At 37.0% G+C, this 25,583-nt stretch overlaps 2 protein-coding genes across 45 annotated transcripts in view; one reads left to right on the plus strand and one right to left on the minus strand.

Moving 5' to 3' along the window:
- DCP1B (decapping mRNA 1B) overlaps positions 1-25,583 on the minus strand; it is a 42,842-nt gene that overhangs the window by 6,225 nt on the left and 11,034 nt on the right. The window contains exons 4-7 of one of the 2 annotated variants that reach the window (XM_005010217.6): positions 13,713-13,779; positions 11,321-11,456; positions 4,197-4,325; positions 2,608-3,447 (exon numbers count right to left, since the gene is read on the minus strand). In XM_005010217.6, the coding sequence (XP_005010274.2) occupies positions 2,608-3,447; positions 4,197-4,325; positions 11,321-11,456; positions 13,713-13,779 (1,172 nt within the window). The remainder of the gene's footprint in view (positions 1-2,607; positions 3,448-4,196; positions 4,326-11,320; positions 11,457-13,712; positions 13,780-25,583) is intronic. The other variant, XM_072039985.1, reaches the window with a different exon arrangement.
- CACNA1C (calcium voltage-gated channel subunit alpha1 C) overlaps positions 22,507-25,583 on the plus strand; it is a 476,569-nt gene continuing 473,492 nt past the window's right edge. For 24 of the 43 annotated variants that reach the window (XM_027463100.3, XM_072039859.1, XM_072039971.1 and 21 more), the window contains exon 1: positions 22,509-23,038. In XM_027463100.3, the coding sequence (XP_027318901.2) occupies positions 22,909-23,038 (130 nt within the window). In that variant the 5' untranslated portion in view covers positions 22,509-22,908. Of the gene's footprint in view, positions 23,039-25,583 lie in introns of all 43 variants that reach the window. The other 19 variants (XM_027463118.3, XM_027463184.3, XM_072039966.1 and 16 more) reach the window with 3 other exon arrangements.

Below are 25,583 nucleotides of genomic sequence, written 5' to 3' on the forward strand. Positions count from 1 at the left end.
CTCCTCTGGACCATCAGCACCCAGTGGATGCTGTGGGCCTTCGTTCGTTGTAGTGCCATCATTTAGAGCATTTAATCTAGGAATGGTTCAGGAACTTTACATAAAGCTGCCATTAAAATACAGCTGGGTATAATGCTAATGTTAACATTGCTTTATCTCTCCCAAGTATAATCCAGACAATTTTTATTGATGCTTAACTACAGAATCTTAAATTACTTTTCACGACAAGTTTAACACAGCTACTATATTCCTCCCAAACACGTTTATAATCTCATGATGAAACAGCAGTTAAGATAATAGGTATCTTTGATGCGAGCATCATTAGCTACTATGTACCAGACACTTGTTCAGAGCATGTAAGATACTAAGTAGAAAACATATTTTTGATGGAAAACGCTCCAAAAAATGAGGTAAGTGGTAAGCAATGGAAGTGGTAAGCGATATAAGTGGCCTTGTGAAGAAAAGATAGATTTGTGTCAAGGTTATTGCAAGCATTTTTAAAACTGTAATTCCGATTAACATAAACTCTTAAGCATGCATATATCTATAATCAGGATAACTTATGCTTAATATTAAGCACATGTTTAAAGCCTATTGCAGATTAATGCTTTTTTATTGCATCCTAAGCACACATTACTCATCATCTGCAGAAGGAATACTTCTCAGAATAGGACTGGCACCAGACTGAATGCTTCCGAGTATTATTCCTTAGTTTGCTTTTTTTGTTGTGTGGTTGTGGTTTTTATTTTTTTTATTTTTTGTGACTGGTCTCTTCCTCTCCACGTGGGAGATCGCAGTTCTTATACCAGATGGAGATGCAGAAGCCAATTTAAAATTGGACTTGTAATGTGTCAATTGTGCAGAAGACTATTGCTTTAATTTTCTTAGCACTGCTGATGGATCTGGGATGTTCCTTTAATGTGATTTTTCCAAATAACAAAGACACAGTCCAGATACATTTCTATTCCTGTCAGACTTTTTAGAATTTGCTTTTTCTGTATGCTAAATTACAGTAAAAGATGCAATACCAAAAGATAATTACAGAGAACAAACCTTTTGCTGCATTTGTCATCAGAATTTGCTTTGATCAATTTTGCATGAGCATGTGTGGATATATTTGTGCCAACTCAATTTCACTCAAATGTCTGTCTGCAGGCATGGCAGCACTTAAAGCCTTCAGTCTACAGCAAAGATGTAATTATAAAAAGATTAATGTTGGTTTTAAAAGTTTCAAATTTTTATCTTTTTTTTTTTTCTTTCTTATGGCTAATTCATTGCATTCTACAGAAATAAAGACTCATTCCTTCATTTCTAGGTTTTTGTTTTGCTTTGGGGGTGGGTGTATTCCTTCCAGATTGCAGAGCTTTAGGTGTCCTAAACAATGCTTAGTCACACGTTCGTGATTTTTATTCTATGTGTTAGGTCTTACAAACAAAGCTAAGTATGTCAAAAAAACCTGCATCTAATACAGTTTTATAGCAGCTGTGTCTGTGTCTGTAAAGTCACTCCAAGGCAATGTCAATCTTTTTGGTGAGCTCACAGCCTTGAAAAAGGGGGACTAAGAATCTCTTTAGTTTTATTTACTTGTTTGTTTGCTTTTTTTTTTTCTCCTGTTTTGTTTGCATGTGTTAAAGCAAAATTGCAGCAATAATCCCAGTGGATGATGCTTCTTCCAGTGAAAATTGTTTTCTTCTCTCAACCTATTGTTCTATTTATACTCAAGTAGTAAATCTATTGGAATTGCATTATCAGTCAGATCTCTAATTCCCTTTCCATACTGCAACTAATGCTGGAATCAGTTTTTTTTTCAAATATACACAAAGTCATTAACCTCATCAGCATCAGTATGGATTTTTCATTCAAAAGTACATCAAGATTTCTGCCACTTTTTATTCTGCATACTGGTTTATAGCCTGGCAATTGCCTCACTACACTTTTACCTCCTAAGTAGGAACGTCTTATGTCTCCATGTTATACATATTTATCAGTGAATCAGAAAATTCCTTTCACTTATAGCTGGTAAGCAGGTAAGCTCCTCAAAACTACTGAATAACCTGGAGTAGTTGTTATGGTACAAGATAATTCAGCAATATAAAAATACTTTCTAACAGCAGTTTTTTGAAGTAAGTGTCCTTTTTGCAACCAGCATACAAAGAAAAGCATACCTGCACAGAAAAGTTTGACTAATTTTCTAAGAAAAAACATTCTTAAACCCAAAACATTACACTCAATTACCAGCAGTTACAACAGCCTGAGACAAAGTATGGCAACTGAAAACTAAGCAACTTTTCTAAATATGTCTGGAAAAAAAGCACACACACACACACACACACACAAACAGCACTGCAGTATTTTTGGTCATTAGTGATGTACAACAGACATACCCCTTGGTATTTGCAATAACTTACAATTAGTAAATCAGAACTTACTTGATGTTGTTCTTAAATTGTCACTTGCAAAATGAAAAATGCATGTAAGACAGCAAAATTTAGTAAGGCAGAAACATGAATATACTGGCCAAAAGAAACAGAGAATAGCCTTATAACGTTCAAGTTTACAAAATTGCTTTTTTTTTTTTTTTTTTTAAATCTGAACTTGCTAACTTACCTGAAAGAGAGAGTTCTGCTTTTCTGTAACTGGTGCCTTTTCTATCCAAGAATCCAGTGGTTTCAGTGTATTGGTGTTCTGAGTAACAACAGGAAACTTAGCTGCCAACGTTGGTCTGCTGGATACATGCAACTGCTGTTCTTGTTGCACTATCTGGAGCTTTTTCAATAGCTCTTGAGGTGATATCACCCCAGAATTGGCTGACTGATTGCCAGAGAGAGAAATTGGCTGTCTAGGAAGTTTGGGCTGTTCTTTACCAAGTGTCTGAGACTCTAAAGTCTGACCTGGCAGGGTGCCATTGAAATATACCAAAGGTGGCTGGGTCATACTATTTATCTGTGCTGCTGGTGCTCCAACAGCAGCAGGAGTCCTGCTGAACACAGAAGCTGTTGAGTTCACAGATCCTGTTGCACTGGGATCCATTTTCGTCACTGAACCCGACTGACCCTGCAATTTCTGTAATAAACTCTGAGTACCAGCAGCATCCTGTACTACATGAGATGTTGCAATACCACGAGAAGTCACAGGTTGGAAAAGTCCTGTGAAAGTCTCACCCACAGGGTGGATATTGCCATTTTCACAGAGTCGGTTCTCAGGAAACTCGGCAAGTGGGTGAAGGTCTGTCCCACGCACCATAAGCTTCTGAATGGCAGGGCAAAGCTGTTTCTCTGCACAGGGAGAATGTCTGCTAGGTTCCTCATAGGAGAGCGAACGTACCACACCCTGCCTGACAGGAAGGTTCTCTTGATGCTGTTTATTAAGAGGTTCTGAGACATCTGTTTTTTCTTGTTTTCCAAACAGCGCTGTCAGAGACAAGTGTTGTGGTTCAGGATCCACGTTCTGTGAGGGGACAAAGAAAAGAAGTAAACATAGTTGTCTCATGCATGAGAAGTCACATTAAGTGGTGACAATATTTAGCCAGCAGTACTCAAGGAAAAGCCAAGAAAACTGCTATGCTCTTTTCTCCCAAGAGAATTTTTAATAGTTCTGTCACATCATAAGGGCAAGAAAACAGTTGTCAAGCTGCTAATGTGGGAGAAAACCAGTGAATCTGAAAGATAGAAGTGGTTTCACTTTAAATACCATGAAAGAGCATCTTTCCTTTCAGTCATCCATACAATATTAATAAGAGACAAAAATCTCCCCTTGTGCAAAGTAGGGCCACTCTTAACGCATCTCCCTCTCACAGCTGACTGAATTCAGCTTTTAGGATTTTGCAACGTGATGCAGTTTGAAGATAGATCAAAAGATTTTATTTAGATTACCTGAACTCCCTTGAAGGCAAAGAAAACAAAAAATATGGTTCAGCAATTGACCAGACCAGCTTGGGATCAAAGCAGCACCCCAACATTGAAAGACTAGCGTTTTTTCTGTTGCATGAGGACAGTCCATCTGTAATTCAAGTGCTCCCACATCACATGGTGGGGATGGGAGCAGATTTATAAAGACAGATTTGTTTTGCATTAAAAAAAAAAAATCCTTACTGTGGTTTCACCTCAAGTTCTTGCACTGACTTCCCAACCTAAGTATTCCTAGTTCACTACATGGTTACAGCGACACTGGTCAGAAGACAATGCAAAACACTTTACCTTGCTTTGCTGAGATACTCGTTGATGCTGATTTTCACTAGGCTTCACAGGAATTGGTTTGATTAGGTTGGGGTTGTTACAGATTGCAGAGGAGCTGGTTATTTGTTTTGGCTCTGAACAGGTCTTGCACTGAAACAGAAAAGGATTTTCTAGTTAAGTACGACAGTATTTTTTCCCTTAGTTTTCCACCATAGTAAAATCCAGACATCGTTAGATAGTCACTAACCAAAAATAACAGTTGTAGCACTGACTATGAAGTGTTATGCTATTGAAATAACCACATCTACAAGCTAATTTTCTAAAACCACAAAGCATATGTAAAAATAAACACTTGATTCCAAGATTTTCTGAGTACGAGGCTTCCCTTTAATTTAAATCTCAGTTCTCATCTTTTGCTTTTCCTGCACTTAACATAAAATCAATCTGACACCTCAGAAACCAAGCAACCAGGCATGTTTTTCCTGCATCAGTAGTCAGCTGGTCCTTCAACAGCCTTAAGTAGTTTAGCTACATAAAGTATTTATGTGCACTCGAAGAACGTTTAAAATGCTTTTTACTAAAAACTGGAATTCTAACTCAAACTCTTCTACATAAACATTCCACAATGTGGGAACTTGCATACCCACACAGAACAATAATTACAGAGTTAATTAAGTGGCCAAATTGGTATGTTACCTTATTATACATGACAGGATTAAAAACTGTACTTATAAAGTGATGGGCAGGCAGAGACAGATGACTAAAAGAAGTCAGGGACACGGAATGACTGCTGCATGAAGAGAGAAGGGCATAATTTAATTCAGAAAGAATGTGCACAAAACACTGTATGAAAGAGAAATGAAATAGGAAAAGATGACTAAATCCTATTTACACTGTAGCAAAATTAAGGATATAGTAATTGAAACTAGAAACCAATGGGTATACAAGGAGTGCTAAAGTCAGTAGAAAAGAAATAGTGTGCTGGAAGTTGTTGCTGTTAGGTATGACTGAAACCAAGAAATGGAGAAGACCTCCTTTTTAATAGAGTTACTTAACAAAAAGTTAATACTATTTAGCAAGAACATTCACTATTAAGTAACCGAATTTGTTGGGCTCAAAATTTTATGCCTCGGGACGAATGACTGGATAAGGAATGAGCAGTTTCAGTTTCAGAGCCCTTCCAGCTAGGAGCACCATCCTGTGCATCACTGAACTCTGCTACCATTTGGATACACAGCAGAGCCACTGCTGTCTGGATATAAAAACAGCAGTGTCCTCTCCAGAACCTTCCGAGAAAAAATCCTTAAGATTCAAATTTATTAGGACAGAAAATAATTATTTCCTCTATCCCCCCAAACATATCAAACTTACTGTTAAATTCATTCCTAATATGTACCACAACAAAAATACACGCTGGTTCCAGGACTGTTCAGTAAAACCAAAGCTGAGTCCTTGAAGGGACTCAAGGGGCACTGTCCTGACAAGGTACTGCGGAGGTGCTCGATGCCTTTTTGCAACATTTGTCCTCAGGAATCCCAGGCCCTTGAGGCTGGTGGGAAAGTTTGGAGTGGACAAGAAAGTGTTTGGCATTAGCCAGCTTGGATTTAGAAAGGGGAGGTCATGTCTGATAAACCTGATAGCCTTCTACAGTGAGATGGACTGGCTCAGTGGATGATGGAAGAGCAGTGGATATTGTTTACCTTGACTTTGGCAAAGCCTTCAACGCTATCTCCCATAACGTACTCCAAGAAAAAATGATAAAATGCAGGTTAGATAACTGGAAAGTGAGGTGGACTGAAAACTGTCTGGTCTACTGGACTCAAGATGTGTTTGACATGAAGTCCAACTGGAGGCCAGTTGCTACCATGTATCTGAGAACTTGATCCTTGGGTCCATACTGTTTAACATCATTAATGACCTAACTGATGGAAGAGAGGAGGCTCGTATAGGACATAAAATGGGAACATGTAGTTGATAGACCAGATGGTTGTGCTGCCATTCACAGGAACAACATGAATTTCAACAAAAGGAAACCAAGGAGGAATAACTGTATGCATCAGTACAGGATGGGCCTGACTGAAAAGCAATCTTTCAGGAATGTACCCAAGGCCCTTGCCAGAGAAGTCAAACACGAGCCAGCAAAAGAAAGCCAGCTGCATTCTGGGCTGCACTAAGCATGCCACCCTGAGAGAGTTGGGACTGCTTAGCATCCAGGTGAGAAGACTCAGGGTATATTACTGTGAACAAAATACCTGATGGGAGGTTGTAAAGACAGCCAAGCCAGGCACTTCTGTCCACTGAAGAGGCAATAGACAAACACAGAACATACAAAATTCTGTTTAAACTTAAGAAAAAAACTTTACTGTAAGGATGTTCAAATACTAGAACAGATGGCCCATAGAGGTTGTGAAGTCTCTGTCCATGGAGATACTCAACACCTGAATTACCATGGATCTGGGCAACCTGCTATAGCTGACACTGCTTTCATGCAATGGCGCTGTACAACACTGTCTCCACAAGTCCCTTCCAACCTCAGTGATTATGCCAGTCTCTGCCCAAAAATCATTTTGTGGGTGTTTGAACAGTCACAGACTTCTGCAATGAATTTAATTCAAATATTGCTTTTAGAAATAACTTTAACACATGCACCAGACAACCATGCCACAGGGTGGTCTGTTTTTCAATCTGAGTAAAAAACAAGCACCTGTATCTTCTTGACAGCTGTACCCCTACCGCATAATGCAAGAAACAACCTCAAGCACTAGGTTGGAAAAAAAGAGTAAAAAGTTCTGGCTTTGCCAGCAATGCAAAACTGAATTTCAGTTAATACAAAATCGCGTATCAAGTGCTTCTTCATGGCTAATCTGAGTAGACCACATTCAACATGCAAATCTATTTAAACTCAGCTACATTTTTCTGCTCTCTGGAAAAAAAATCCAATAAAGTATTTTCTTAGGTTCTTGGTTCTTCAGAACTTTCATGTTGTTATCCTTGAATTGGAGGAACTTTTTTTCCCCTCCAACCTTTATTTCATCATTATTTTTAGGCAGTTCACAAGGACTTGCAACAATACATTAGAATTGAGCTTTAAGCAACTCACCAACTTTTTATTTATTTATTTTTTAATACACTAGGACAAATGACTGAATTATCCTTAAATCACTTTCTTACCTCACTGTCTCAGTCAATTTCTGACTGGTGACTTTTGTTGTCTCTTATTGTTGTCACTTAATGACAGATAGGCATCTTACCTAGTTAATTATCAGATGAAAGTTTTTTCATACTTCAAATTAAGTGCTTCCTGTAGCCACTATTTGACCTATATTAAAACAAGTGGAGATAATTTTCTTTTTTTCAGTTCACACACAGCCTAACTCATTATGTTGTTACATAGGACAAACACACACTTAGTAAGATTAAATCTTTTCTCTCCTGATTTGTTTTCTTTCTACAGGATGCTGCCTTTTCTTCAATATGCCTCCTTTTCGGTGATATTTTCCAGCATAGCTTTTTGGGGAAAATCATATAAAGATGTATTTAAACTTCTTCAACATGACAGATAACATACTCTTGTATATTTCATTATGAGTTCAGCAGAATTTAAATAAATGCATTAGGACCTCATTTCTCTAGGGTATTTTAATAGGCTGAATTCTTCAGAAATCACAAGTACTTTAGATGCCACTGCCATACTTTACAGGATGTCAGACCTAAAGGAATACAACTGAGGAAAGAAGTAGTAGAGTTCAACATTTATCACCATTAAGAACATTTTTTAGGATTAAATTCCTCAGCAAAATGAAAAAATACTAACTATACACAAAAATGTACAACGAAGGACTTGAACCTGACTTGGTATCATTCCCATGATTTGCTAACATGACTAACAGGCTGGCATCTGATATAGGGATGCATACTGAAGAACAGTACACACAAACACTCTGCTGATTTCAAAGGAACCTGTAGCTATTAGAGCTTAAAATATAAGCTCATTTTGGCACACTAGTAGCATGGCCTAGCTGATGAATAAATTAGGCAGCAAGACATTTTAGCCATTGTTGCATGGACAGGTAAGGAAAGGTATCATCTGCCATCATTATCAACAAACTGCAAAAAGCAGTATGGAAGAAATGTCAGTATGTTCTTTAGTCCTAGAACCAGCAGAGTACTGATCAGCTAAAATACTTGGTGATTACTACATCTTGCTTCACAGTTCAGTCCTTCAGTCACGTACCTTGTTCAAAGCTATGCTTCTACAAAGGATGCGTAAGAAATTAAAAGGTTTTAAGATCAAGTGAAGGAAAGGCTTAGCAGTATTTGAAAGACACATGTGAAGAACATTCATCAAAATGAACAAAACACCACTGAGGATGTTTTAGGCAAGTCTGGTATAGTCAGAGACATTTAAGGCAAACAACTGTTCTATGTTGTAAGATTTCATAGTCCACCTGCACAATATGCTCAAGTTGAACAGGATGTTGCCAAAAGGAAGGACAACGGACAAGCATGGGACCAGAGCAGCGCAGATTTCCTGACACAAATTCCACGTCATATCCTCATGTCATGCTCTGTAGGAGAAACCTGACTGAGAAACACGAGTTGCAAAGACCTATCAGGTACAAAAAAAGAGGTGCTAGAAGCCCTGATATGAGAAAAGAAGGTTGGCCAATACTTGATAGGACTTAGTAGAGCTTAATAGATGGATGGTTGTGTTGAAAGCAACACAGAGAACTTCAAAGCTGCTTGAATTCAAACATGGTTAAGCAGCCCTGGAAATGTGGGATTTCAATCTAGGCGATCTAAAGGAGCCACAAGAAAACACTATTGTGCCTTTTCATTTGTTTGTTCAAAGTGCTCTCAAAAACAGACACTGAAGAGGACAGCAACCACCTCAAAGCAAGCAGTAGCAGAAAGGATTTCCAGAGCCCTGCTTAAGTGAGACATCCAGACAAAATTCAGACTGTACAAGAACAGCAGCACACGGTCTGTGTCATCCAGCCAGAGTATGGCACAGTGCCCTCAAGAAAGAGCGTCCTCCTGGGGAGGTGATAAGGTACCATCCAGTCTTTCATACAGTTAACAAATCAAAACCTAAGAGACACCTGCCATCTTAGAAACTATATTTCTGTTCAAGCAGGGCAGTACCACTGGGAACTTTTTGCTTGAAGACAGTGAAAAAGCAGTCAACAGAAATAAATGCCCAGAGGCCATGCGTGCCCTATCAGAAATGATGTTCTTATCAAATGTCTGTGTGTCTTCAGTAATGAAGCAGGAAGCTTCAGTTACTCTGGTCTTATCAACGAGGCAAAGGATGTCCCCCTAATACAACCTCTAATAGATCAAAGGACAGTGCATTAAATGGGTGATCATTAATGGACTTATCCTAGGACTTGCTAGTTGAGCAGAATCCCTTAGATGCTTCAAAGTTGATGTTCTTATTTTATGGTTCACAACACTTTAAAATATTTTATTTTATGAAGCCGCACAGAATTGGAAAAGGAGAACAACATAATTCACAACTGATTTCAACACGTTAGCAGTGTAAATTGTAAGATGTGTGCTGGCAAGGAAATACTTGTTATAAAGCAGCCAAAAAGCACGATTGCTCTGAAACATATTGACATAAAATACAAAAATGGCTGTCATCGCCTTTATTTCTCATGCCCTTCCTAGTCTTGTGTTACTAACCAAACAAGAAAAAACACAAATCCAGTTCTTAAGAAGTCAGATACTCCTAGCACACATCCTGGACGAGAAGGAAGTTTTCCTGTTATTTCCTTAGCAATCACTCATATGCAGAAAGATTAAAGATGAGGTAAGAAGCAAATTTGCTAAAGATCTTATCTGCAGGAAAAAATAAAAAAATCAGAAATCTATTAAACAACAGATCTTCTAGAATCTTTTCCTCTGTCTTGATTTGCTATGTGTTCAGGTGGAAGTGGAAGGTAACTTTTTAAAAATGTACTACATCCATCTCCTAATATTTGAAGACAGCCTAATACTTTCCAGTTTTCCATTTATGGTATTTTAGGGGTATTTAATGAAATTATTTTATGAAATGCTTAAGCAATCGAATCACACTCTTATTTCAAGACTTCATACTCGTCCAGTTTTAAAACATGACAATATACCAGGATTTGGAAGTATTTGTTGATTATAGTACATTAAACCCATTGCATTATAACAGAAAATATGAAGGTCCTAGCTTTGAAAGAAGCTATACCAACACAAAAAAGGCATGCATTTCACCATAACTCAAATAGTTATTATCTTTCTGCAGATCTTATTAGTAGCCACATTTCAGAAAAACTAACATTTTCCTCTCTTTAGATTGCCTAAGACATACGTATTTCTCGCTGCAAAACACTTATGTAAGGAGCTTTATTACTGCATGACAACACATATGAAATACAGGAAACAGCAGTAGGAACCTGCAGGCTCTGAAACAATCTGCAGCATATATATGAACAGTTAAAATTATTAGACTTTTATTCCCTAAAGTAAAACATTTTTGATTGCTCAATAATACAGAACATTATTAGTCCATTAGTTACTTCTTTGTTTAGAAGCCTCAGAAGACCAAAGTAGCACATGGGTTGAAATCACGCTAGGTTTCAACCTTTTAATTTCCTTCTAGTAGTGTCTGAAGTAGCTAACAACCACAACAAAAATGGTAATTTCTACGTTCGATGTTTTCCCTAAGGTAAATTATTCGTGCAAACCACAGAAACTAGTAGCAGGTTTGAATACTTCGCCCCAAAAGAGGACACAACTTTCTGGTACCACTCAATAAGCAATAAGCACAGGAGCCCTAAGAGTCAAAATGAAAGCCAATTTACACTTGTTCTTACCCCCTAGCCTCCAGCAAATAATCAATCACATACATGTTCTCCTTTCACAAGTTCTTATTGACAACATTCATATCTTTGGAATTTTTAGAAAATTCTGACAAAAAAAAAAAAAACAAAAAAAAACTTTTTATACCTACCGCTCCTTCACAAAATGACAATTATGCTGTCACTTTCACTTTGAGTAAAATTATTTTACAAAAAATCTTTTATGTTCCAAAACATGATGCTAATTTACTCAGGCTTTACAGTATCACCAAAAACAAATGCCCTCATTTTATAGATAGCAAATCTCACCTTGGTATACTCATCTTTGGCCTTGGTAAGCATCCTTAAGATATCCACTTCTTTGTTATTAGCAGAATTCATGATCATTGGGGACACTCCTGTTCCTGTGCCCTGCTGTGCTTTGAATTGTTCCTGCTGAGTTAGGCTGAAAGTAGGAGACAAGAGAAGAATATACAAGACAAAAAAAAAAAAAAACAAACATAAAAACAAACCATAAAATATAAAAAGTTTAACTACAGCTACTTTACAATAATTAAAAAAACACAACACATTTTCACCCCCCAACTGTATTAACAAATAATAAACAAAATCTGATATCTATATCAAAGAATAATTTGACCAGGTGTGAGAAACATTTTGCCCAATCTTGAATACTCCAGGTCATAGACTAAAATTTCCATTTCTCCGTCACTATTTCTATTCCCAGAAGAAGCAGAGAATTTGTAATGTTATTCAGTTTGGCTGGTGGTGGAGGATGGCAAACACACACAAATCAGTCATTAACTACTAGCAAATGACCAATTTCCTGCCCCAGCTGTTTTATTATTATTGTAGAGTGCTGAGAATTTAAACACATGGCCAATTGGCTGAGCGACAGGTTCTGTGTGTTTTTTTCTTTAAATCTATATGCAACACTGCTATTATAAACCACTACGCATGGTTTACAATAGCATGAACCCTCTGAAAACTAGTTTTTATTGTAGTAAATTACCAGTTTGAGAGTAGCTAATCACCACCAACTGCAACTTGAGCTAGTTAACTAAAATTAGCTGTCAAAAAAACTGCATTTCCTAGGGTTCATTGCTTATTTCTGTAAATTCATCCCCATCAATTATTTCTTGGGTCACAACCGACTCATTTTAGAGCTGCAGAGCATACTGCATAAACAACAAAAAACCCCAAACAAAACCCCACCATTGTCACAGTCTCTGTTTAACAACGTTTTATCACTGCAAAATGAAAAGCAGCAGGTAATTCTTTAAAAAGAGATAGAGAGGAAACACGACTAACTTTCCATCCAGTAGTTTGTAACAAATCCAACCTGGATCATACTGGTAGAAGAGTTAAAGCACTTTGCTATGAATCAAGATGTGCTAGGATGGCCTTGCCTGGACGTGGACTGCAGGACATGTAAATGGGCACTTGGTACTTTAGCAATCAGAATTGATGTCGCTTCCTCAGCACGCTTCTGGCTACAGAAACGTTTGCTAACCAGGCTATTTAGGCTGGTGCAGACGACCTGAAAAGGAGAGATTCACAGCTCTGACTGTGCCTTGCGCTGCACTTTGTTCGTACCTAATGCTGTTGGCTTGACAGCATCGGTCTCCCATGGCTTTTCTTGGGCTGGCAAAGACCTGGCCTGACATTGTTCCTCCTATCCCTTACAAGAATTGTGACACAATGGTTATGTCCAATCCTACATACCACAGAAAGCTAGTAAATCTAACGTGCCCATTCCTATCATGTCCCTTTACTATATCCTCCATATTATACCTCTGTAAAAATGTAGACTGTATATGTTGATAAAACCTGCAAGATTTCAGCTCCTTCCTCCTCCAAACATAAAAACCTGCAGAATGTAGTCATAAGAAAGGAATCATTGCAAACAAGTCAGTTGTTAGAGCAAGCAGAAGGTAAAGCGGAATGATGCGCCCTTGATCCTGGACACGTGGAGAAAGCATTGGCAGCGAAAAAAATATCCATGATAATGTTCATTAAAAAATTATCCATGGTGCTGTTAGATTAAAATACAGCTGAGAATGCAGTTTTCTATGAAATGTTAATCTCTGATTTCATTGCAGAGTTAGAGCTGTACAACATATATAAAATATCCTTAATATATATGGAAGAGTCATAAATTCAAAGCTAATTGAAGTCTTGCTTTATACTCCGAAACCAAGTGAATTCTACATATATATTGCTAAAAAAGCAGGAAGCAGGAACTGAGCCATGGCGTAGAAAGAGGATAAAAAATACAAACTGTATTATTGCAGTATGCTTTTGTAATAGTCCATACTTACATTGATATGAGAAGAAAAAAATAACAGCTACATTGAAAATCCCCCCAAAGTGAGAAACTCATTACCACCACCACCACCCTCCCCACCCCCCAAAGAATTCAGAGATCTGTTTTGTAGAATTGTATCATCAGGAAACAAATCAGATGAACTGTTAAATTATCATGTAGCTGGAAACCTGCGTGGCAAATTAGGGGAAGAAGTATTGCAATACAGTGACTTATTTCTGTATATATAAAATGCAGGTGTGTGACAATTTTACTTGCAACAAATTCTGTGTAAACAGGCTTAAAGTAGAAACCATCCTGGTAATATAATGTGCATGTATGTACAGAAATACATACATAAAAAAGCACAGAAAGTCTTGTTTACCCATCACTTACTTTTTCATGAGCTCTGCAATTCTTTGGCATTCTTCCTTATCATAAAACCAAATCCCATATATGGACACTGCAAATGCACATCAAACACAAACTATGAGAATCTTCTCAAACAGCAATTCTACCTGGTAGATATTTAAAATTGACCTGTAAAATTTTTTATTTTATTTCTGTCTTATGCTTTCCCCTTCTATAAACACAACTCAAACCCTCCAGTAAAATCAAAAAAGATCAAGAGGTGTATCTCTACTGACGTACGTCACCAGCTCTGAACCTTTGATACAGGCAAAGGTGTTTGATCCTTTTCTTCAAAACACTAAACCAGAGGTTTGTTTTTTGTGTGTTTTCTCCTTTAAAAACTTTACTTCTGTCAATTTTCCAGTTGTCCTATCAAAACCATCGGACCCCAGTGGCTAGTGTACTACAGGCTGTGCTGCACGCAAACATAAGCAGGCAAGATTTGTTTAGTTTTCAACAACCATCAGGCCTATCTCATATATCATCAAAGTTGTTAGGGTAGTACAAACCAACCTCTGCCTCCTTGCAAATTTCCTGTAATGCTGTCCATTAGTTACACCCCCAAAAAAGTAATGACCTGTAGCCAGGATTAGAAAATCTCCATCTAAATTCAGCCTTCAGACTGTGTCCTTCCCAAAGCTAAGTGCCTGCAGTTCTGCCCAGCAACACCAGATTTGAATCTACCAGTAGTCCAAAATTCTCAAATGTATGCACCGCTAGTGAAACCATCATGATGAGAATAGCCATAATGCAACTGTAACACAGATCTTCCCCTCTGCACCCTGCAACCCCTCTGCAACATTGTGCAACGTCCACGTTCCCCTTGTATGATCTGGTAGCAAATGGGTAGGCACCACGTTTCTCCCCTGCTTCCCCTCCTACAGCAGCAAGAGATTTCCCTTAATCTTCCTAAGATAAGGCAATTCCTAGCATGCCTTCTGACACAGGAGGGGCTGGATTCTAGTTGAAAGTGGCATAAATGGATGGAGTATCCGTTTTAAAATAATTGCAACACCGACCCTGATCGTGTAACATTTCCTTTTATCACAGGAGTCCAAGAACAATCACTTCTTCTTCGCTTCCAAAGAACTGAAACTCCAACATACAAAACACAAGCTGGTTTTCTTAACATCTGAAAAGAAACTGAATGCGCAGCTGTTTGCAAGACGCAAGTGTAATATTTATCTCTGTCCCCCTTCAGACTTTCAGCCACATGTTGTCTTCTATACAGCTAAAAATGGTTCAACTAACTACTTAATATAGCATCCTGGTGAAAAGCCTTTAATTTTTTTATTTTTTCTCGTATCCCAACACATAAAAACCCAGGACCAGCAGAGAACATGAGATGATTACAAACTGCAACCATCAAGCTAGGAACCTGTCCTGCTCTCCACTAATAAAAAAGATAAATATACAAAGAATACAAATTTCACCGCAAACTTTCTAGTGGCATGAATACGCCTTGTGTCTTATTGGTGTTAAACAGATTATTTTTTTCTTCACCCTCCATCCTTAGGCTGTGTGCGACAAAAACAGAAATTCAGATCTAAGTGGTAATGGTAAACATTTACAGGTTAAAACTGAATGATTGAACAGCAGAGGTACAAAAAGAATTCTTCCACTGCAGCACAGAAGAAGAAATACCGTCGCACTTTTAGGCCCAGATTCAGCTATCAAGTTATCCAACGAGAGATTACTGTCAAAAACAGAGGAAGAACATATCAAAATCAAGTATCTTCTGCTCCCCAAGTGAGCCAGCTACATGAGTAGCAGCAAACAAAACACCAGTAAGGAGAGTTTTATACTGACAAGAGGGCATACATCTAGTCATCCACATTCAGCAGTTCCCAACTCATTTCATTTACTAAAGGAAATGAGATTTAGTAACGGACTGATCACATTAAAGGGGAAAAAAGGCACAAAAAGTTATGATGCTGTTTGTAAGACTGAACAAAGTTACAAAGATATAATGCAGCAATCAAGTCAACAAGATGTAGTTAATATTGAACTGGAGTAAGCTACATAGGTTAAATCATCTAACTGCAATCACTTCATGTTAAAGAGCATCAATCTTTAGAATTTTTAGATTTTTAAACAGTTAGGCTGCTTCTTCTGGTACACATTAAAAAAATTGCAGCATCCATTCTATTGGACCTATGATGCTGGACCTACTGAGAAAAAGAAAGACCCAAAGAAAGTTATACCTACAATAGTATTTTTAACCTATGCCTTCCTAACTTAAAGCATGACTTGAAGCATGCCATATTAATTTTGTACCATTCTACTCTAATGCAAATGTGATCCCTTTGACCACAATGCAGTCTTTATAATTATGATGCAACCAAAGGGTGTTCCTTCCACTTTACTCGGGTTCAAGTAGCTAAGGTGGCTTGTCTGTTCAAGTTTGACATCCTGCTCTGCAGGATAAAGCAAGACAGGCTTGCAACAAAGACAAAATCTGCAGTTAAGACAGCTGCATGCTATCTTAGAAAGACAAATACCATCTCTGACGCTGTCCCAGAGATATTATGCAATGATATGCGAGTTGTGAAATGTCATCTTAAGTGGCTGTCATTGAGTGTGTACATTTCATGTCCGGTTCTTGATTTGAGATCCCAGACCTGGGTGTAAGATTTGAGTGCATGACCTGCAAAAACACCAGCTACTTATAATCACAGCTGAAGTCTGTAGAAAGTGTTTTTGAACTTATGAATGATAAATATATTGGACAAGTTATGCTGGAGTAACTTGAAGTCAGACACTCTGCATGTAATGGATCTTTGTAATTGTAACCACTCTGCTCCAGGATCCCAATTTGTAAAGAGGGAAAAATAATACTTCTAATCTGAGCAAGGTACAACAGGTCAGCTTATTTATAAGTCACCAGCTATTACATCAATGAGTATCACAGAAAACAACAACGAAGAGTTCTGCCCCTACTGCAGAACTTCTGCAGTGCCTAAAAAGGCAACAGGTCCACATGTAAGTAATGAGGAAAAGCCAGAATCCCAGGTAGCCGCTGTTTACCTGAATGTCATTCAGACTATTTGATGACTGAAGGAAAGACCATGCTGTAAAGAATTACGAACACGTTATTAAAAATTCTCTGAGGAAAAAAAAAGAAAAGATTGCACAAGCAACCTTAACTTTGTTATTTGGTTGTTTAGGAGTGCTTGATTTTGCAGCCTTTTAAACGCAACATTTTGCTTAGCTAAAACAAGATACTAAAAAAAAACAACACCTGCATTATTTTACTGCCATATTGATAGTGATGTGGTTCATCCACAGGACTGGAACCTTCAGGTCTCTTGTTTCTCTACATTGTAGAAAGCAGCACAATACAAAATACTTATATATAAATGTATGTATTTCTAAACAACAGAAATGCAGATTAGATATATCCTACTATTTCTGGAAGTTCTGAGAGAGGACTCAAAATTCTTATGATGTCCCAGGCATAAAAATGCCAGCAACCTAAAACAGTGCAAGAATCTTCCAACCAACCTAAAACTATATTTTGATATGATCTTAACTTTTCCTAAAAAGCTGATGAAAAAAAAAACAAAACTATCAAAGCACTGAATACTTGCTCCTTCATTTACAGGTTGACAAAGCTTCTGATCCCATTATTTAGGTATCTTTTAACACAGACAAGGAGAAGAATGGCTTGGTATTTACATTATTTCATATGTTTAAAACTTCATATATGAAACAGGCAGGAAAAAAAAAACAACACAACAAACAGCTACTAAAAGGTAAAGCATCCTGCTCACAGACATCTTAAAGCAAGTAATCACATCCAGAGAGTAAAAAAAGCTTTTTAGTTTTATTGGTCAAATTCAAGCAAGGAGGAACTGTTCAATTAACTTTCTCAAAATAGACCAACAAAAAAACAAAACAAAACAACAATCCACATCATGTAAAAGCCCGTGAAAACCCCTTTCCCCAAAAAGGGATGGTTAGAGAGTGGGCAGGGAGTAGCTATACTACAAGTCAAGAATAGGTTCCTCACCACCATCTGTTTAATTGTACCTGGAACTATGCCTTAAACACGTGATTTTTTTTTTTTTAATGGACCCTGGAATAACCTTGTGATCTTCCACAGTCATGAAAGTTGGCTGACCAATTCAGAGACTTCCAGACACAGAGCCAGCAAATATTTCTGATCTCATGAGGCAAAAAGGGACAACTCTGAGACGGCGGATTGTTTATAAAATCATGTCTGCAACTTCACGGTGACAGACTGACTTCTGGCAGATTTTAAATCAAAACGTATAGGAAATGCCTTAAAAAAAATCAACTCTGTAGCAAACAAACAAAAAAGACACTATCTGAAAAGAATATCCCCTGAATAGCCTCAAAGCTAAAGTTACGATAGCCTTGCAGGAAACTTCAAGTCCCACTGATGCATTTATTTCCATAAAGCCTAACAGAAGCAAGATTCCATTGGCAGGTTACATTTTGGAAAATATCCCAAAGGCAAATGCAATTTGCAAGATTTCCTTTAGAATTACATTCTACTGATACAACAAGACATTTTTAGTCCCTACACAGGAATAGTGTCTATGTAATGATCCATCTAAACTAGTGATTTTTTCCCCCCTCCACGGTTTTTCCAGTTGCATATCCTGCCATTGCATCATCAGTTCCAAATACTTTTTAAATCATGATGATGCATTTAAGACATTAAAAAAAAAAAAGACAAGACAACCCCTACAGGGGCCAGGCTATCAGTTTTTAAATAACAAGCTGTTCTTAATAAATCCACTATTGTTGTTATAACTTGTTCATAAGTAAAAAGTGGTTCTTATTACTATTTCACAGTGGATTTCCAAAACATCCACATCAGACTGGATCTCCACTGCCTTTTACAACAGAAATGATTATACAGTCTCACTCAAGGAACCTAACAGCTAAGTGAAGAGAGAGTAAGATAAACAAATTGTGGGTGAAACTACCATTCATTCCATTTTTGATACAGAAAAGTGATAGATGCTGACTTTGAGAAGTGAGGAAGTCTTCAGCGAGGCTGAAAACGAAATCCAAATATCCTCAGCCAGCAAAAGTATCCTTCCTGTGAAAAAATGTCAGAGGGTGGCTCTGTGGAAAGGAAGAGTAACTCCTCAAACTCTGAAACTATTACCACTACTAGCTTACCAGTACCTTACCATCTCTGTGTACAAAATCATACCTCGTTGCTAAAAGCAATGAGAACACTCCTCAGTCAAGGAGGCGGCGACAATGCTCTCCCCATTCTGAAGGATGAAAAAAAGCTGGCTTTTATTTTAAAGAATAGGAAGGAATTCTACCTTCACCTTCTCAGTGTCCAGCCTTTATATTTGCATCCTGCTTTTCAAGGTTAAGGAGAGTGGCAGCTTCTCTATGTTTCTCATCAAGGATCTGGGGTATACACATACAGACAACTTAAGACTTTTGTTGTTGCAGGTTAACAGCTAATTCCATATCTGTAAATACAATTCTTTTACTTCCCATTTCCCTATTACTATCCCCATTATCTGGGGATAAAGCCTCCTCCATTGTAAATGGCATACATGATTGCGTGGTAGAGGACTCAACAGGGTTTGAATATTGCAGTTTTCATTTATAATTTAGTGAAATATAAGATTACGTTTCCAATGATTTGAAAGTGCATATCTGATGTACCTGCCATGGGTTGAAGTACATCTTTAATACCAGAGCTACAGTAAAGTTCAAGGGCAAGTCGTTTTCCAAACTCTGCTGGTGTCATTTATGGTGCAATTTTTTTTTCTCCCAGTGAAAAAGAAAAAAAATGAAAAAAAGAAAAGAAAGGAAGAATATTTTAGCTTTAAAAAGGTGTTCAATAGCATGTAGTTTTTTTCCCCAACTCTGTATTTTTACTATAATCAGTCTGATGAGCTATTACTCCAAACAGTTTGATTCCAGAAAAAAAAACAAAACAAAACAAAAAAAAACTTGAAAATAGGCTTCATGATGAAGATAAGCAACCTCAACTATAGGTATCTGTAATTCTGACAATTGCAATCTCATCTCTTATTTCTCTACTGCATAGCTTCACATCCTAAGTGATGGAAATACATTTGTAGATCTGGAATAAGCTCTTAACCTGCAACAACAAAAATCTATGTTGTTTGAATGTACACTCACACTTGTTCCTGTAGTAAGTGACATCTAAAAATACTGTAATATTAACATAATTAAAAAAAAATTTATTTTCCCATTTTTATAGTCTGTATGCTCTAACATTTTTGAGGCAGACAATTTCTTATTGTTTCCTGCACCATCTCTTTACTACTGCAATGGTCAGAAAAATAATCTAAAATAAGCAACTGTAAAGTCAACTACTCTTTCTGACATTTCAAACATTTAGTTCATATTTACAGCAGCGCTTACGTATTTTCTCTTGTTGATTTTCCACAGTCTCGTAACATGTTATATTAAATACATTAAAAAAAAAATCTTCTCTTCTTCTGTTGTAATCAGACGTTATGTTGACTTCATAACATCTGCTCACCTGTAGAGCGAGCTGGTGATGGAAACCAAGTACCTATGATTTTTAGGAATACAATACAATTCCATTGGAATAGAAGGGACATTTACTATTCTCGTTAATTGCAGGTGAACGGTATTAAGTCTATTCCAATTGTGGGTAGGTTCATGCTGTTAAGTTAGTTAACTTAGGTTCATGCAAGTTTCAGTGGATAGCTACACCTTGGACCCTTTATCATTTACTTATGACCACTGTATCTTTACTTGCTTGAAAAATGAAGGATTGTTACATTTTATCCTTTAGATTTTATTAAAAATGTTTAAAGCATATTTTATGACCTATTTTTTCTTGTGAAAGTTGCAAGTTAGTAACTTATTTCATAATGATTCAAAAATCTTTGAACTACCTTACTTCTTCTTTTAGCATAATGATTTTTAAAGTATTTATATATCTTTTAAAATTAATTTTAACTACTGAAGTTAGTGTTCTGATTACTGTAAAACTTAGCAGTTTACTGACTTTTCTTCCACCACACGGCATCCTGTATGTTTACTTGAACAGAGGGAGAAACAAAACGTACTTCTGAGATGAAGTGTGCCACCATGAAAATTAAATTTGCATAGTAAAAATCTCCTTATTTTAAAACTGTAATCCAACAGATGAAAGCATCAGAAAAATCTGTATTTATCAAATTAATTTTATATAAGCAGCTAGATGCTTCAAAATACTGAAACAGCACTGGGACATATCCTGCAATTTATGAATTGCTAACTATAGAGATACATTTCAATACATAGCAAAATTTGGAGTTGCGCGCTGTGCAATTTTCATTACAACAACTGCATTATTCTCAAGCAAAGTGGCTCGTTACATTGTGCTTCAGAAGTATGCAGTATTTTACCATGTGCACAATCTTTTAGGAATAAAACATTAATTATCGTCTTTTGCTTCCCTATTCTCTCCCCTCCTTCTAACTCTCAGTGAAAATTTGAACCTCATTTTTTTTTCTTTATGATAACAACATACAAAATATTGAGAGAAGACATAAACAAAAAAAAAAACAAAAAAAAAAAACAGAAAAACAGAAGAGAGATGACAACTAAAAAAGAAGTGAAGTACTGCAAGTAGGTATGCGATAATTTACATAAAAATCCATTGTTGCTTCCCTGATTATGGAATTTCATGAACCTCTCCACTGAGAGATGCTATACGTTCCCATGAAGAAGATTTAATGCTGTATGTTGTTATGCAAATAATCCTGAAATTTTACAGAAAAGCAGTTCATTTGACAGAGACAGAAGAATTGGTGTAGCTCATCAAACTGAAAGTCCATATCCTGTGTAAGACAATGACCAGCACCAGATGATTCACAGGAAGAACCTTCCTAGTCCCTCTATTGTTGACTTCTGACCTGAAGCATGTGTCTTATATCACTTTTTTTTTTTTTTCTTCTTGGCTACAGGATCTCTGGCTGGTTTTATTCATATAAATAATATCTCTGCTATGCAAAAGGATTACTGAAAGAGGCTCTAAAAGACCTAGGAGTACATGTGTCCAAAACAACGAAGCTAGCAGGTACAAAACACATTTTTTGTGGAGAAAAATATATTTAAGAAATATATTATTTGTATATATTTCTTATATTAATGTACTTTAAGAGATATATTATTATATGAAGACTTTATATTTTATTAAATTTTATTACAGCAAGCTCTGCACTGCAAAACCAACAACTGGGCTGCAACCATAACCATTATTTGCAGAGCAGATACCAAATATTAAGCCCAACGCTGTTAGCAGTTTGTATGCCACTTAAGAGAAAAAAGCAACACTGCATTTGCAGCCCTAGTGGAATTCCACTGGAACAGTTACACTGCCTTTCCGTATGTAACACATTCCTTGTCCTTTAAAGGGTATGCTATCTTATACTTCAGAAGGATTTCTTTCTTTTTGCCTCCTGTAATTGAAGAGTATTGTTTACCGCCAATTTAAGGCTTGTTTTGATGAAGACAGAGCTGATGAGGCACTCAAGAGTTTGTATTAAATCACTAATAGACAGAAGTAGGCAGCTTGTATATGCACTGTGGGATACACTTGTTCCATATTTATCTTTCATGTTTTGAGAGAAGGTTACAAATATTTTTATATATATACACACATACATAAAAGAGTGTGAGCGAGCAAGCGCACATTCCAAGAGAAGTTTTCTGGCTATGTCAGGGCCGAAGTCCACCCCTTGCTAGACAAACCTATTTTTTTCAAACACAAGAGGATATTATCAGAGGAGTCCGTGCTGATATACAGAAACCAGAGATCGTCATGGCTCGGTGAGGTGATGAGCTGACGGGTGGATGGCGCCCATTATCTCCACTTCTCAATCCAAGTTTTCCTGAAAAACCACAGGGGGAGGAGAAGGCTCCAACTGAGCATAAAGCACAGAGGACAAGAAAGGACCAGGAGTGAAGAGCAAGGAAAGGAAGGATAATGCATAAGATATTGCAAAGGTTTCAAAGAGCTGGAAAGTAGTTTCTAGATGAAAGGACCAAGTTGTCAGTACTTCTGGTTTCTGGTTTTAACTTCTGTACAAGGCTATTACATAAAGTAACTCTAAAGTAAGAAAGGAATTTACTTTCAGTATACATAGGAGATATACTCAAGTTCAGCGGTTTCAACGCTCCTGGGAATTTAAAAATGTTTCAAGCCTTTGTTCGGCAAGCATATCAACCACTATCCAGCCACCAGCAAGGGGAACCTGAAACGAAGTATAAGGGGAAGCTGGTGCATGAAACTCAGCTTAACTGCTTCTACATCAAACCTGGAGGTAAGACAGCATTATACATTAGTTTGCATGCAAACTCTACTGGTGTCTGTCTGCTGGGACAAGTGTTGCATTTTTATTTGAACAGAACAGTCTGTATAATGTATGAAATAACACCAGTAGCAAACTAATAGTTGGGGATAACGTACTGTGAAGCCCTGTATGTGTTATCACACTACCGCAGCATTCAGAGAGTTTTGCTAATTCTCAAATCTGTGGAGGTAAGCAAAAGGACAGCTTCTCTTGGTAACACAATGTCTTTTGAGCATATACTGAACATCGCTTTTGCACTTGGATTTTGACATTGGAGCAAAAAATAAAGGCACAGGAAGGCAAATAGGTAGGTATAAGAAACAAGAAAGAAAAGACAAAAAGAGGCTAAGAAGTTCAGAACATACAAAAGCTCAAAATATTAAATGCATACGTGTGTATGAAGGGATTAATTTAAAAAGGGGGTTGTGTGAGTGATTTCTAGAAAGAAACTAGTTTTGCAATATTTTCATTTGCAAAATAAGTATGTAGGCATGCACATATATATTGACCCTTGTCTGGAAACATCTAGTATTTTATGCTGTACAAGGGGGTGTGTATGAAGGAGAGGGTGTACAGGTAGTCACATGAAGATAACCCTCTTTAAAAATAAAAAATATGTTCCAACTTTAACTCCTGAGCTTTACCACATCATATGCCTATCTTATCTTGAAGAGATGTCCAGAATTGCCAGTGCTGGCAGTACACTTTCAGCAGTAAACGTCCAGACAAGCTAATACATTGCTTATGTGCCGACATCCATAAATGGGAAGCAAATCTGTGCTTAGCAGATATACACAGTATTATATTCCTTTAATTCTGCTCAGAAACCCCTACATAACTGCAGGTTGATTGAGAGATGCCTTTAATTTTTTTCCATGTACTTTTCCTACCGATTCACTTGCCCAGGCTGGGATACGGTTCCACCATACTCAAAATAATCAGTAGCCACAAAAAAACTACATAGCTTTGTTCACTTAGCTCCTGAGGATGTTTTTTCCATCATTCCACATAGCTGAAAATTCGTTAGAAGTGCTGCATTTCTTTCCCTTGTGTTTTTTTTACCACCTTCATCACAACTGAAACTCATCATTAGAGCAAAAAGATGGCTGCAGTCATCACAGTTAGAGTTACAAGATTTGCCACCCTTAGAAAAAACACTTCACAAACACGAAGCATTCTATATCATTTGTGTTTCTCAAAGATTTCCAGAACTAGGACCAAATTCTCAGGGTAGGAAGAAACAACAAAACTGTTCTTTAAGGCAAATCTGCACTGAAACCTTACATATCCATACTGAACTGCGCCGGGCGACAAGGGACATGGACTTACTCATCAAAACTGATGTCTTAAGATCAAGGCCTTTGATTTCCACTCAAAAACATAAATTTTAATTAAAGAATCTCATGAAGAATAAGACAGCTGGGAAAAATAAAAAGGATTACTTTAGAAATACTTAACAGTACAAAGAGTTTTGCTTCAAAACAAATACAGAAAAAAAACCCACATATTGGAATACTACAGTTCTTCCACTTTTTTGATCTGAATTCTAAAAACTTAAATCTAAAAATCACAGAACTACGCTTGCTCGTCACAGTAAGCACAAAAAAATCTCAAGTACCCTAAGGAAGAATTAATACCTGATAATCCTAAAATTTCAATCAACGGTTTAGTTTGGCTGGGGCCTCCGCAGGTCAGCCGCTCCACCCTTCTGCTCAAAAAAGGGCTAACTTTAGTAAGATACAGTTAGGAAAATAAAAGAAATTGTGATCAACTACAAGTTACCAAACAAAAGTATATCCTACTGCACTTTTCCATTTTATTTATTTTTACAGTAATTTGCATATATACGTATCTTGCTCTAAAAAACAGAAAAGATCCTGTCCCCTTCAGAAATCACATTGTGTTAAAAATCCAATCCTATTTCCAAAGAATCAAGAAGAGTTTAGTTGTAGATCTCAAAACCAAACGCATCAGGTTGTATACTCTACAACATGCAAACTAACTAACCGCTAGACAAAAGATTGGGATTCCCAGTCTTAAAAACCTCCTGCCTTGAGCCAGCACTGCTGCATGTCCATCTACATGCAACTGCAAAATACTGTTTAATTACACCATAAAATTATCACATTATTTTTATATCTTTACAAGTAAACATTAAGGATTTTTAGGTCTCCTTTAAAATTAGAATAAGAGACAGAAAGGCCGATATGTAATATACTTGTATAAGCACATATATTTTGCATATAAAAATGTAATGCAATACCTATGGTATTGCTAAAGGGACGGATTATTACTCTTCTTGATATTCTGAAGTAATTTTTGTTATCTTTCAAGTACATTGCATTCTTTGGTAGACAGAAGCATGTACCAATGCTTTCATATGTGCTTTTATAAACCACTCTAAGAACACCTAATTTCTGCGTATAGGTACGAAGAAGGCACCCAACAGCACACTAGACAGTATTTCACAGGAAAAAAAAAATATAGCCACTATGCATCAGATAAGTAATTAACT

Source organism: Anas platyrhynchos, chromosome 1 (assembly GCF_047663525.1).
Source record: "Anas platyrhynchos isolate ZD024472 breed Pekin duck chromosome 1, IASCAAS_PekinDuck_T2T, whole genome shotgun sequence".
NCBI classification, from domain to species: Eukaryota; Metazoa; Chordata; class Aves; order Anseriformes; family Anatidae; genus Anas; species Anas platyrhynchos.